This window comes from Aplosporella prunicola, assembly GCF_010093885.1.
Source record: "Aplosporella prunicola CBS 121167 unplaced genomic scaffold K452scaffold_14, whole genome shotgun sequence".
NCBI lineage: Eukaryota > Fungi > Ascomycota > Dothideomycetes > Botryosphaeriales > Aplosporellaceae > Aplosporella > Aplosporella prunicola.
In genome coordinates, this window is record NW_022983542.1 from 39,707 (window position 1) to 53,788 (window position 14,082).

The 14,082-nt window shown below is 59.2% G+C and overlaps 5 protein-coding genes across 5 annotated transcripts; 2 read left to right on the forward strand and 3 right to left on the reverse strand.

The window, feature by feature from the left end:
• Positions 1 to 247: 247 nt before the first annotated feature.
• On the forward strand, positions 248 to 2,617 carry K452DRAFT_326938 (uncharacterized protein; the record flags this gene model as incomplete). The annotated part of the gene is made up of 2 exons (XM_033544881.1): positions 248 to 509; positions 606 to 2,617. 2 exons carry the CDS (start codon positions 248 to 250, stop codon positions 2,615 to 2,617), a joined length of 2,274 nt encoding a protein of 757 aa, XP_033396888.1.
• A 376-nt stretch (positions 2,618 to 2,993) lies between these two features.
• On the reverse strand, positions 2,994 to 5,087 carry K452DRAFT_228793 (uncharacterized protein; the record flags this gene model as incomplete). The annotated part of the gene is made up of 1 exon (XM_033536994.1): positions 2,994 to 5,087. One exon carries the CDS (start codon positions 5,085 to 5,087, stop codon positions 2,994 to 2,996), a length of 2,094 nt encoding a protein of 697 aa, XP_033396889.1.
• A 1,188-nt stretch (positions 5,088 to 6,275) lies between these two features.
• On the reverse strand, positions 6,276 to 7,535 carry K452DRAFT_228673 (uncharacterized protein; the record flags this gene model as incomplete). Its single annotated transcript, XM_033536979.1, has 3 exons — positions 6,276 to 6,399; positions 6,452 to 6,525; positions 6,585 to 7,535. 3 exons carry the CDS (start codon positions 7,533 to 7,535, stop codon positions 6,276 to 6,278), a joined length of 1,149 nt encoding a protein of 382 aa, XP_033396890.1.
• Positions 7,536 to 9,994: 2,459 nt separating this feature from the next.
• Positions 9,995 to 10,265, reverse strand: K452DRAFT_200089 (uncharacterized protein; the record flags this gene model as incomplete). The annotated part of the gene is made up of 2 exons (XM_033536018.1): positions 9,995 to 10,032; positions 10,082 to 10,265. Coding segments are annotated over 2 exons (222 nt in total), but the record flags the coding sequence as incomplete, so codon positions are not given.
• A 236-nt stretch (positions 10,266 to 10,501) lies between these two features.
• Positions 10,502 to 14,049, forward strand: K452DRAFT_228732 (uncharacterized protein; the record flags this gene model as incomplete). The annotated part of the gene is made up of 3 exons (XM_033536984.1): positions 10,502 to 10,576; positions 10,631 to 13,191; positions 13,242 to 14,049. The coding sequence occupies 3 exons, from the start codon at positions 10,502 to 10,504 to the stop codon at positions 14,047 to 14,049; spliced, it is 3,444 nt and encodes a 1,147-aa protein (XP_033396892.1).
• Between the last annotated feature and the right edge of the window lie 33 nt (positions 14,050 to 14,082).

Sequence of the window (14,082 nt, forward strand, 5' to 3'; positions counted from 1 at the left end):
AAAGCACGCCTGCCATTGGGGCTTACTCACTTCTTATCTCGGGCGGCGACGTCCTGTCTTATGCCGAACACGATCTCACGACCAGAGGTGTGCTAACCTAAGCGGTCTCTCTGTTTGCTGAGAGGAAAGCACCTTCCCGCGTCTCCGAAGTGGCCCAGCGAGGACCAACAGCAAGCACCTCTTAAAGCCTTCACTCAGCCGCACTCCGCACTCACACTCCCAACTTCCCCTCCAAAACTCACTCACCATGACCGGCACCACTGGCATCAAGGCCAAGCGCGCCCACGCCGACGCTACCCGCCATACCTGGTCTCGCCTCCAGAACGACGCTCACCCGGGCGAGTCGGCTATCCAGCTCGACGGCGAGAGCCTCACCCTCGCTCAGCTCGTGGCCGTGGCCAAATACGGCGCGGTGCCAACCTTGTCGCCGGATCCGGCCATTGTCCAAAGAATCGAGACTAGCGTTCAGATGCTTGCGAAACACTTGAATCGCGGTGACCTTGTGTACGGTTAGTGATTTCATTTTTCCGTTTATGATTTCTTTGCCGTGTAACTGCCTACTTTACTGCCGTCGGAGTCACCGGTGGGCTGACAAACATGGAAAGGTGTCAACACTGGCTATGGCGGAAGCGCAGACACTCGTACCGACAATCTCGCGTTCCTTCAGCAGGCATTGGTCCAACATCAGCAGAGCGGCATACTCACCCGAAATGATACGGGCAAGCCTTATCTTCCCGAGTCGAGTCCTGGCTCTCTTCAGCACTCTGATGACTTTGGCACTCTTTCGATGCCCAGTTCTTGGGTCAAGGGCATAATGCTCCAGCGCGTCAATAGCCTCATCAGAGGACACTCGGCCGTCTCATTACCGGTCATTGAGCTGATCATGACATTCCTACAACACGACATTACCCCGGTCATCCCTCTGCGCGGAAGCATCTCGGCATCTGGAGATTTGTCGCCCATGTCCTACGTCGCCGGCGCCCTGGAAGGCAACTCTGACATATTCGTCCGCGTCGGCAATCCCCCTGTCATCAAGACGGCGAAGGAAGCGCTTCAGTCGTTCGGTTTCCGGCCAGTGGTGCTTGCGGCCAAGGAGGGCCTTGGTCTCTTGAACGGAACGGCCGCTTCAGCGTCGGCTGCTTCGCTGGCCATTCACGAAACCAACCAGTTGGCCGTGTTAACCCAGGCTCTGACCGCCATGGGCGTCGAAGCTCTTTGCGGAACTGCAGAGTCGTTTAGTCCGTTCATTGCAAAGATCAGACCTCACAGGGGCCAGGTTGAAGTGGCTGCGAATATTCTTGGTTTTCTCCGTGGAGCGCGTCTGGCGCACGGATTGGAAGGACCCAAGGACATGCATGTGTCGGGGCTTTGCCAGGACCGTTATCCCTTACGTACATCTTCACAGTGGATTGGGCCTCAGCTGGAAGACCTCATGCTCGCCACGGAGCAGGTCAGCACGGAGCTCAACTCGACGACGGACAACCCGCTCATGGACGTGGCGAGCGATCTCATTCACCACGGCGGCAACTTCCAGGCCGCTTCTATCACGTCGGCGATGGAGAAGACGCGCACGGCCATCCAGATGTTCGGCAAGCTCATCTTCGCGCAGGGCACCGAGCTGATCAACAGCATGCTCAACAAGGGGCTGCCGCCCAACCTGGCGGCCGACGACCCCAGCCTCAGCTTCACGTGCAAGGGCATCGACATCAACCTGGCGGCGTACATGTCGGAGCTGGGCTACCTGGCCAACCCGGTCAGCAGCCACGTGCAGAGCGCGGAGCTGCACAACCAGGCGGTCAACTCGCTGGCGCTGATATCGGCGCGCTACACGCTGCAGGCGGTCGAGGTGCTGAACCAGATGTGCGCCGCGTATTTGTTTTGTTTGTGCCAAGCGCTGGACCTGCGCGTGCTGCAGGCCGAGTTCTTGGCCCAAGCGTACAAGGAGGTGCGGCAGGCGACGGTGAACCAGCTGGGTGTGCAGACGCCCGAGTCGATGGAGTACGACAACGACGGCGAGGCCAATGCCAGCGGCGCGCCTCCAGCTGTCGCCTCGGTCGAAGCAAATCTGCACGAGGAGTATGCGCCGCGCCGCGCCGGCCGCGTCTTCGACGACGTGTGGGCGGTGCTGAAGAACACGTGGAACGCGTCGGGGTCGATGGATCTGGACGCGCGGGCCGAGAAGACGGCGCAAGCCGCGGCGCAGGCCTTTTACTGGAGTCTGCAGGGGCGGGTCGAGTACGCCGACGTGTGCGCCTACGCCGCCACGGTGCGCGGCATCCTGGCCTCGGGGTACGCGGGCACGCGCGCGCGCCTGTTCGCCGAGCACCGGGCTGTCACGCCGCTGTATCTGGGCCAGGCCAGCCGGAAGCTCTATCTTGCCGTCCGTGGCGAGCTGGGCGTGCCGTTCCATCGGGGCTTGGTCGAGTACCCGGGGCAGCCGGTGTGGGAAGACATGCCGACGAAGCCGTCATTGCCGGCGGACCAGCGTCGCACGATTGGGGGGCAGGTGAGCGTGATTTATGAGGGTTTGAGGGATGGGGTACTGCATCGGGCTGTTATGGAGGCTTTGGGGGAGAATGAGGGTGCTGGGGTTGCGAAGGAGGGGGCGGGGTTGTAGGGGAAGGGAGGTTTGGTTTGATGGATGGATGGGGGAGTTGCGGGCAGGTAGTAGGGTAGGTCGGCTCGGTTGCATGCACACTCTGGGTAGGACCTAGGTGGAGTTTGATGGGATGGGATGGATGAGTTTGAGCTGGGCGAGTGAAGGAAGGAAGGAAGGTATTGATTGCAGTGCATAGGGTAGAAACAAACAAAGGCATTTCTCACTTAAAAGCATCAACATCGAAACCCTCCCGACGTCTTCCTGTGTTTGCATAGGTACGTAGGTAATAATCATCACTGTCGTCATTGAATAGCTACAAACAAACAAACAAACAAACCAAGACCTATCATCCACGCACCATTAAACGCCGTCCAAACACACACAAAATCTCAAGCTAACCCCACACATCCTCGAACCACTTCCCCCGCCTCTTGAACCCCTCCTGCCACTCCCTCGTCTCCACCTCGCCCCACCCCTTCGCAGCAGCCATAGCATGACCCACCACCCTCCCCACCTCGCGCGCCATGCTCGCTCGGCCACAGATGTAGAAACTCGCGCCCTCGTCGGCCAGCAGGCGGGCGACCTCGGCGCTGTGCTCGCGCATGCGGTCTTGGACGTACACTCTCCCGCCAGCACCGGGTCCGTCGCCGTCGCCGCGGCGCGAGAACGCCGTGACAACCGTGAGCAATCCGCCGAGCTGGCGCTGCATCTCCGCCAGCTCGTCACGGTAAAGGAAATCCTGGTCCGGGTGGCGGCAGCCGAAGAACAGCAGCATGCGGGCGACGGGCTTGCGCAGGGCGTGCAGGCGCGCGCGCTCGGCGACGAAGGCGCGGAAGGGGGCGATGCCGGTGCCGGCTGCAGCCATGATGATGGGGGTGCTGCCGAGGGCGGGGAGCTTGAAGTGGGAGCGGCGGATTTGGGCGTGTATTTTTGGGTTTGTGGGGGATTGTGTGAGGGCGTGCAGGTAGCTGGTCGTCAGGCCGGGGATGAGGGGCGCGGTTGGGTTGTTCGGGAGGGGAGTGTTCGCGACGAGGGCGGTGATGGCTGCGTGGCGGGGGGCGAGGACGCTGCTGGAGGAGAGGGAGTAGTAGCGGGGCCGGAGGGGGGGGAGCGCCTCGATGAGGAAGGAGAGCGGGAGGGCGGGCCAGGGCGCCCCGTTGCTGGCGAGCTGGAGGATGCGCCCGACGGTCAGGTGCGTGCGCGAGGTGAAGTCGGCGTAGGCGGTCCGGTCTTGGCCGAGGTGCAGCAAGTACGCCTTTGCTTCCTCTGATGGAGCGAAGGTCGCGAGGCTCAGCAGCGTGGCGCGCGGGACGGGGGCGCAGATCTCGAGGTAGTTGCTGAGGAGGGCGGCGGCGGTGGTGGGCGTGGGGACGCCGAGTTTCTGCGTCGCGTCGAGGGACTTGATAGCGATGGGGACGGAGGCGCGGTCAGCCCGCCCCAGGATAGCGAGGAGGCGGGTGACTTCGTCGTCGGGGTTTGTGGGCCACACGGCGAGGTGGTCGCCCGTCTTGTAGACGAGTTGTGGGTGGTCGGTCAGGTCCAGCTCCATGTGGATGCAGTTGCGGTCGGAGGCGGCGAACAGCTCGCGGTGGTTCGTGACAGCCAGCGCGCGGATGGACGACGTACCCGGCGCTGTCTTGCCGTGCTGGACCGGCTCGCCGTGGTGCAGGTCGATGGGCGCGAGGGACTCGTCTTCGTCGGCCTGCACCGTCGCCTCGTACGCCGTCTCGTGCTCCTCGACGCCCAGCTCCGCCTTGAACACGCCGAACAGCTCCTCCTTCCACGCCATAAAGTCCTCCTCGGTCTGGCCGTGTGCGTCGTCGGCCTTGGCCACGCCCATCAGCGGCGAGGCGCCCGCGCGGTCCAGCGCCGCGGCCACGACGTCAACGACGCGGTTGTAGTGCTTGTAGCTGGAGTTGCCGAGGCCAAAGGCGACGTAGCGCAGGTCCGGCAGCGAGGGGTGCTGCTGCTTGTGCAGGAAGTCCCAGAAGGCGTGGGCGTTGTCGCTGGGGTCGCCCTCGCCAAACGTCGCCATGATGAAGACGGCCAGCTTAGCCCTAGGGATGAGGGCGATAGTATCGGGGTCAAAGTCCGACAGGTCCGCCGCCATGGCCTGCAGTCCAAAGCGGACGCGGCACTCCCTTGCCAGCCGGTTGGCAAAACCCTCGGCCGTGCCCGACTGCGAGCCCCAGAAGACGACGACGTCCTTGCCCGCCTCGTCCAGCTTCTGCGCGATATTGCGCGTTTCTTTACGCGCGCTGCTGCTGCTGCCGCTGGCGTCGTTGTGCTTCAGCTGCGGCCGCTCGTACCACACGTGCCGGTGCGGGTCGGGCTTGTCCCACGTGTAGTCCTTGAGCAGGTAACCCGCCGAGCCCAGCACGAAGACGCCCAGGGCCGCGACGTCGGCGACGGAGCTGGGTTGCGCTGTCTTGCTGAGCTCGGCCAGCGTCTGCTGGAGAGCGGGGTTGGAGAGGAAGAGTGCTGCCATTGCTGGCTGGGGTATGAGTCTTGTTGTTGTTGTTGCGATAGGAGGAGGCCAGCTCAGTGGACCTCCTAATATATCAATCAATCCACGCTCGTCCCGCTGTCGCCCACCTCCCATGACCCAGAAAGGCAAGTCAAAAAGGCCCCAGGCACACCAACCAATCGGTCCCCAACTTTCCCATTTGGGGCATCGTGGTGGCGTCACCAGCGCCTGGGGAAGCTTGACGAGTCCGGGGAAACCAAAACCGGGGGAAATTACCCGCTTCGGCCGCGCCCAATCGGGCAAGCTGCCCCATCGAGCTCTTATTTGGCAGTCTTTCGGCGGGCCACTTTCCTCGCTTGTCGGTCTGTCAGTCAGCCTTATCGTCTTTTTTTGGACTTGCCTCGCGCGCGTGCTCCCGCGAAGGCCGTCTCTTCTTCCATCCCTCGTCTCTAGGTGGCGGTTCTGGGACTCGGTGCCTGGTACCGCTGCGTCTCTAAACCGGAATTCGATAATAAATAAATCAGCTCTCTTGTCTCCCCGAAACCCCATAGGAGTAATAACAACAGGCTATGTTTACCACCAAAAAGCCCCCGTCCCCGCCTCACCGCGCCGCCCCTTCGACAGTGCAAAGCCACCAAAAAAGCCCCGTGGCGGCCTTGTTGAGCGCCAGTCGTGTAGCCGGAGATCAATGCCTCAAGCCGATCGATAACGACGAGAACTGGCTGTGCCTGTATCAAATGCGGCATTCATTCACCGGCGCGTCGTTCGTTTGCGCACTGTGAAGCCACGTTTGTTTTGAGGGGAAAGAAGGCCAGAAACAGGATATCACTCCGCTGCCCAGAGTACAGCAACCCCAACCCTCTCTCCTCTCTCTCACTCTCTCACTCACACACACACCCTCTCTCTCTCGATCTTCTTCTTCTTAAAGACTCCAAAACGCCCGGTTCGCCCGCCCGTGTCCCCCATTTCTACTCCGCTCTCGTCAACCTACTTCTCACCAGTGAACGTGGGCACGTCGTCACGAACCACGACATCAAGCGGATCCAGGCAGCGCGTCAATGATGCCGTCGACGCTCATGCGGTTATCCAGCACCGGCTCGAACCAGCCCCACGCTTCTTTGAGATGGACTTGCCTGGGCGAGAGTCAGCTGTTTCAGCGAAAATAGCCAGTTGACGACGCGTCATGAGCAGGCGAACAAAGACTTGGACTTACGCAGTCAGCGTCGGCCACGCATGCTCTACTTCCGTCCGCAGGAGCACGTCCACCAGCGCCTGTTGCTCGTTGCGCTTGTCGAAGCGCTCGCCGGCCAGTGCAATGACCATGGATGCGGTCCTATGCGTGTGAGGTACGGCTACAATGGAGACACGGGTCTTGGAACACATACACAAAGTTTGGTGGGCAGCGGCTGTTGGACAGGGCCATGCCGCAGAGCGCACGCACGTGGGACTTGATGTCTTCCTGCCGACGGCATTAGCGATGGTTTCGAGAAACCGGGTCCTGGTCCGTCTGGCGCTTACATCCATCTTGCGAAGAGCCTGCTTCTGGCCCGGCCCAAGCCGCGGGATCTTCGGGTTGTGCGCGGTAAGAAGGATCTTGCAGAGATGATAGTGCTGCAGGCCGGTGACGACGGCGTCGCTCAAAAGCCATATCTCGGGAAACACGCTCTCTTCATCGGGCTCCTTTTGGAAAATAGGCGAAAACGACGCCGGCTTGTACACATACCATCCGTCGCAATAATCCACCAGACGGTTGTAACACGCTACGTTGCGTTCTCCCTCGCCATAGCAGTACCGGATCACATCGGCGCAGTGCGTGACGATGCGATTGGCCCACGTGCAGTCGTTGGTCGGCTCGAACGAGCGGTCGATGTTGCAATGCTCCAGGTTCGGCAAGATTGTTCGCTGGTTCACGAACGCCATGTAGATTTCCTGTCGCAGGCCGATCCAGAACGCTGCTTGCCGCAAGCCGCCCATGATGGTCGACCGTTCCTGCGCGCTGATGAATACATGCGTTCCGAGCAGATGGCTCGTCGAGTCGTTGCCGGATATGGGAATATCTATCTCCTCAAGAAATCGGAGAATGACGGTAGCTGCGAGCAAGTTTTCATCCATGATGGCGGCCGAGTCGCTGAGCAGGGGGATCAGATGCTTCAAGCACTCCTGGTGGTACCTGTCCGAGACAAACGGATCAAAAGTGCTGACTCGGCTCAGATGTCTGGATGCGACGGCAAAAATAGCATTCAGCAGTGTCGGGCACATTGCCGCTCTTTGCGGAACCACGAGCGCGAAATGCCGGTCTGGATCACACAAGTCCAAACAAGGCGCCAGGTTATCGATGTAGTAACGCATCAACCGCGCCTCTTCTTTTTCCTCCAGAGGCCACACAGGAGCGTCAAGATAAATCCGGGACAAGGCGGCAGAAGTCTCCGATACGGGTGAGAACGGAGCAGCCCCAAAATCAGACGACATGGAAGTGACGGGAGCCAGCGGAGAAAACTCCTCAGCTGCGACCGCAATAACGTGGTCATCAGCTTGCGACTCGGGACTGACGATGGCTATCGAACTCCGAGGTTGGACTTGGATTCCTTCGCTAATCAATGAGTTTGTTCTTTGTGCGCCGGGAGAGACCTGAGATGTATAAGACTCTCCAGGGGACCCGTGAAAAGAGTCTCCAAAACTAAATGGTGGCGAGCTCAACTTGCGCCGCTTGGGAGAGGCAGTCACTTCGCCGAAAGTAGTTGCGAGAGACTGCGTCCGGGGCCGTCCTGGACGTTGCAGTCCTGGGCTGGAAGTTGTCGCAGCCTCAGGCGCAGAGCGATTGCTGCCACCCCAGTGGGGAGGTGTCAATATGGTGACTTCATTTTCAGACTCCCGTTCGTGTTCATATATATTGACGAGCTCTTGGGTTTCGTCGATGAAGCTGAGGTTGTAATTGGTTCTGCACCAAGGCTGGGTTTTGGAAAAGTCATAGTCGCATTTCCCCAGCCCCGATCCTTTGGCATTCGCCACACTGTGCGGGAGTCAGCGCGAGGGAGTTCTGGCGACGATGACGGCGCAAGAATGATTGTTTTCTGGGCGACAACAGCTGGTGGGAGGAAGTACCTTGGATTTGAGCCGTGGCGGAAACGAATGTTGTACCCGCGGATGCATTCGATGCCGCTCTTTGTACATCGCGAGCAAGCCGGTCGCTGCTCATCACCTTTGCATCAAGGATCAGCAATTTAATCGGCAGTCTGGACTAGGTGGGCTGGCACGTACACTTCAGATGCCTTTGATCATATAGATGATCAGTAAAGTCCTTTTAGGCGTGTGTTGTCACAACTCACCTTACACGGCAGCTCTGTGGATGAAAAGTGCATTAGCCGAAGCGCCAAATACCGGGACAGGGGGTCATTGCCAGCATACCTGACAGCCGGTCCTCGTCCTTGGAGTGTTCGACGACATGGCAGGCAATCTACAGATGACGGCGTGAACGTGGTGTGATTGTGAATGGAGGGCAAGTACGCTCCAGTTATCCCCTTTCAGCGGTTGCGGCAGGTTGTCACGCAGCCCGCAAAGCGGGGTGTGAAGGCAAAGGCGCGAACATGGCTGACGTGTGGGGACGGCCAATGGCGGCGCGGCTGATACGTAGTGTGGAGATGATGATGGGCACTAGTCGACTGGGCAAGTTTTACGGCGCGGACGGCGGATAGAAGTTACCATTGGATTTTGCTAGCCCGCTTGCCTTGAGTTACATCAACGCCTGCGACGGGACCTTCGAAGACGGCCGATAGAGCCGACGACATTGATTGTGGTGTTAGTAGACAATCGCGTACGATGGTGAGTGAGGCCTGGCAATCCGTCTGTAGCGCCTCGCCGCACCCCACAAGACCCCTGGGCGCCATGCGGGGGGCGGGGCCCCAACATGACGGAGCGTCGGCGTTTATCGGCCTCTGCGTCAAATGCCGCCCAACTGCGACAAGGAAAAAAGCCGCGCTCCACATGGGAAGTATCCGTTACATCGTCCAGGGACAGCCGTTTTTGCTAGAATCGGCCCTGGCCATGGAGAATTGGGCGATAAAAGTACTGTCTCTTCGACCGCAGACACTTTCAGGCCCGTGACATGGCTGGGTTTCCCTCATTCCAACCGTAAGATGTCCACTATCGGGCTTCGTTGCACCGAACTCTCACGTGTCATTCCAACTGCATCTGTAGAAGGGGCCCTTTATCGTCAGACCCACGGGCTCTCACTGCAATGAAAAGGTCGTCATTCTCTAGCTGTCGACGGGCAAACCTCCGCATCCAGCCCCAAAGTGGAGCCGGGCCCATCTTCTTTGACCAAAAAGGCCGGCACGGTTCGATTCGTTGCGCTTTATTCTAACGGCCTTTCGTTTCATCCGTGCTGTTGAGGTTTCGGAAAGACGATAACGGAGGATGTTGAGCAGCTCGTCAAGTCGATTTTCCGACAATCGATGCATGTCAACTGCAGCGGTGTTTGAGTAGAAGGAGCCAGTTCGCCGAACGGCCAGACCTTCCTTCTTGACCCAATCAATCCGCAATCCCTTGATCGGTCGGCTCTTGAGGGGAGATTTCTGTGCATTTTAACATCCTTCAGTGCGTCAACTACTGCTTGAGGCTTGAAAGTAATTCATTTTCCCCAGCTTTGCGACGCGTGATCAAAATGGTGTGCATGTCACCGGAAGCCAACCGTCATGTGACTGGCAAAGAGCTCCTTTAGGAGCATTTGATGAAGACACTGTCTATTTGGAGTCTGGCGTGGATGGTCCTCTCTGGCTCGAGCTGCTGGTCCAGATCGAATCCATGGTCCGCCTATACCAGTCGCGGATCTGAAAATAGTCAGCCCCAATCACCAGTAGACATATCACAAGCAAGCTTACTCCTTGGAACGGCTGCTGCACCTCCTTGTCACTACGGGACTTGAACTCCTTGCCCCAATCCATGAAGAGCACTCCGTAGACGGTAACGACTAGGCCTACGTCAGCACGCATCGCGGATCATCCGGTTCAATCACGTACAGAGGATGGCCCCCCATTGAGCCAGCTTCACGGCTTTAGTCCACTTTGGGCGCTCCCATTTCAGCGCCGTCCTCCGCCTATATTTGCGCTCGATGCGGAATTGGTGCTTGGGCGAGAGTTTGGTGAAGTCTGGTGGCCAGGTGCGCTTGGCCTTGTAGGGATTGTTGTGGATATTGAAGGGAAACTTTGTCCCTGGCTGAGCGCCCCTCCGGACCAGCGTACGCAACATGATGTGCGAGTGGTTTGCAAGACGGGGCGAAACCGAGATGTCCAGGCAGTCCCGCAGGCCTCGCTTGCTCACCGCCTTCATCATCTTCAGTCTTGGCAGGCAGCCCACCAAAAGCATTCATCGCAGTGACTCAACCCACGCAAGGCGCACTCGGTCCTTGATTTGCTCACGGTCCGAGAATCATTGTCATCATGTCGGCCGCAAAAGCTACCTTGGATGCGCTGGACCCCAGCAACAGCTCCAAGAACACGCTGAAGATTGAAAATGTGCGCTGCCCCGCCGCGCCGTCCCGCTGCATCCACTGACGACCCATTGCGCAGACCGACAAGCGTGACACTCTCGTCGCCGCCGAGAAGAAATACCAGCAGATATGGCAAGACACCAAGGTCTTCGAGGCCAACGCCCCTTCGACCGCCGAGGTGCCCTACGGCTCCATCGCTGCCGACGAGCTGCGCGCCCAGCAGCCCAAGTTCATGGGTACCATGGCCTACCCGTACATGAACGGTGTCCTCCACGCCGGCCACTCCTTCACGGCCTCCAAGATTGAGTTCGCCGCCGGTTTCGCCAGGATGGAGGGCAAACGAACCCTGTTTCCCCAGGGCTACCACTGCACCGGCATGCCCATCAAGGCGTGTGCCGACAAGTTGGTGCGCGAGATTGAGATGTTTGGCAACAACTTTGAGGGCTGCAAGGAGGACGATGTCGCCGAGGCCGGAAAGCCCGACGACGTGCCCGCTCCGACCCAGGAGACCACCAAGTCCGATGTCACCAAGTTCAAGGCCACGAAGGGCAAGGCCGCCGCCAAGACGGTCAAGACCAAGTACCAGTTCCAGATCATGCTTGCTCTCGGCATCCCCCAGGACGAGATCCACAAGTTTGCCGACCCGAACTACTGGCTGCAGTACTTCCCGCCGGAGTGCAAGAAGGACCTCATCTCTTTCGGCGCTCGCGTTGACTGGAGGCGCTCCATGGTCACCACCGACGCCAACCCCTACTACGACGCCTTTGTTAGGTGGCAGATGAACCGCCTGAAGGGTCTGGGTAAGATCAAGTTCGGCAAGCGTTACACTGTCTACTCGCCCAAGGATGGTCAGGCCTGCCTTGACCATGACCGGAGCTCTGGGGAGGGTGTCACCGTTCAGGAATACACCGCGTTGAAGATGAAGGTCCTGGAATGGCCCGAGAAGGCTAAGGAGCTCATCGGCGACAAGCTTCCCGCTGGTGCCAACGTCTATTTCGTTCCGGCTACCCTTCGTCCTGAGACCATGTACGGCCAGACGTGCTGCTTCGTCGGTCCCAAGGTGCAGTACGGCATCTTCAAGGCTAACGAAAACGATTACTACTTCGTGTCCGACCGTGCGGCTCGCAACATGTCCTTCCAGAACATCTTTGCCGAGTGGGGTGTTTTCCCCAAGGTCGTCGACCTCCATGGTTCGGACGTGGTCGGCACCCTCGTCGACGCGCCGCTCTCCGTGCACAAGGACGGCATCCGCATCCTTCCCATGGAGACGGTCAAGCCCACCAAGGGTACCGGTGTCGTCACTTGCGTGCCCTCTGACAGCCCTGACGACTACGCCACTACCCTGGATCTGATCAAGAAGGCCGATTACTACGGCATTAAGAAGGAGTGGGCCGAGTTGGAGATCATCCCCATCATCAAGACTCCCAGCTACGGCGACCTTACCGCCAAGTTCCTTGTTGAGAAGCTCAAGATCAACTCACCAAAAGACGCGAAGCTTCTCGCTGACGCCAAGGAACTGGCCTACAAGGAGGGCTTCTACCAGGGCACCATGGTCCACGGCGAGCATGCCGGCAAGTCCGTCCAGGTTGCCAAGCCGCTGGTCCGCCAGGCCCTGCTCGACGCTGGCCTTGCTTTCGCTTACGGCGAGCCGGACGGACAGGTCATGTCTCGTTCGGGTGACGAGTGCGTTGCCGCCTACCTCGACCAGTGGTTCTTCAACTACGGTACTACTGAGAACGGCGGTGACGGTGAGTGGTGCGATACCGTTCTCAAGCATCTCGAGGGCAGCATGAACACCTTCTACCCCGAGGCGCAGCACGCCTTCAAGATGACGCTTGGCTGGTTGTCGCAGTGGGCCTGCTCCAGGTCCTACGGTCTTGGTACCAAGCTTCCTTGGGACCCCTCGCAGCTGGTTGAGTCTCTGTCTGACTCCACTGTCTACATGAGCTACTACACCATCGCCCACTACCTCCACGGCGACATCTTCGGCAAGACGCCTGGTATTTCCAGCAAGCCTATTGCTCCCGAGCAGATGACCGACGAGGTTTGGGACTACCTTTTCTGCCGCACCGAGACCATCGACACCGACATTCCTAAGGCGGACCTTGACTCTATGCGTAGGGAGTTTGAGTACTGGTACCCTCTGGACCTCAGAGTGTCCGGCAAGGATCTGATCCAGAACCACCTGACCTTCTGTCTTTACATCCACACCGCCCTCTTCCCCAAGCAATACTGGCCGCAGGGCTTCCGTGTGAACGGCCATCTGATGCTGAACGGCGAGAAGATGTCCAAGAGCACGGGTAACTTCCTGACCCTCGGCGAGGCGGTCAAGAAGTTTGGTGCCGACGCGACCCGTGTCGCCCTTGCCGATGCCGGTGACGGAATCGAGGACGCCAACTTCGAGGAGACTGTTGCCAACAGCAGTATTCTTAAGTTGTTCGAGCTGAGGAAGTGGTGCGAGGAGATGGTCACCGACGCGCACCTTGTCGACTCGGAAGAAAAGTACAGGGAGATTCGTGAGAGCGGCAAGGCCAAGAACCCCGACACCATCCAACGTACCGGCGAGAAGTTGCTGTGGGACCGTATGTTTGAGAACGAGCTCAACAACCTGGTCCTGGAGACCAAGCAGCACTATGAGGAGTAAGTGGACCATCATTCTCTGAAGAAACGCGCGCTAATTATCTCGACAGTACTTTCTACAAGCTCGCCCTCAAGTCTGGTTTCTTCGACTTCACTGGTGCTCGCGACTTCTACCGTGAAGTCACGAAGGCGGCTGGCATCGGTATGCACGCCGACCTTGCCAAGCGCTACATCGAGTTGCAAGCTCTCCTTCTCACGCCCGTCGCCCCTCACTGGTCCGAGTACGTCTGGCTCGAGGTCCTCAAGAAGCCTACGACCATCCAGACCGCGCTGTACCCGTCTGTCCCCACGCCCGACGCGGCCCTTACCGCGGCTCGCGAGTACGTCCGTAACACGACGTCCAACATCACTTCGGCCGAGGGTCAGCAGGTCAAGAAGCTGGCCAAGGGCAAGAACGTCCAGTTCGACCCGAAGAAGGACAAGAAGCTGACCATCTTCGCCGCGACCTCGTTCCCCTCGTGGCAAGACCGCTACCTTGAGCTGGTGCGCGTCAAGTTCAGCGAGATGGGCGTCGTCGATACCAAGGCTTTGACTAAGGAGATTGAAAAGGCCGATATGAAGAAGGCCATGCCCTTCGTCCAGGGTTTGAAGAAGAGGCTCGACACGGGCGAGAAGCCGGACGAGGTCTTTGACCGCAAGCTGCCGTTCAGCGAGCTCGACACTCTGTGCGAAATGGTGGCCGGTCTGAAGCAGACGGTGCCCAAGCTCAAGGTCGTCGAGATCGTGAGCGTGTCCGAGGGCGGCAAGGCTGGTACCGTGGTTGGCGGCGAGAACAAGGACGAGAAGCGCGAGAGCATTCCCCAGGTCGCTGAGCAGGCGGTGCCGGGCCAGCCCACGTTCTTCTTTGAGAACTTGTAGGCGGATTAGATATGGGACAAGATAAAAAGATGA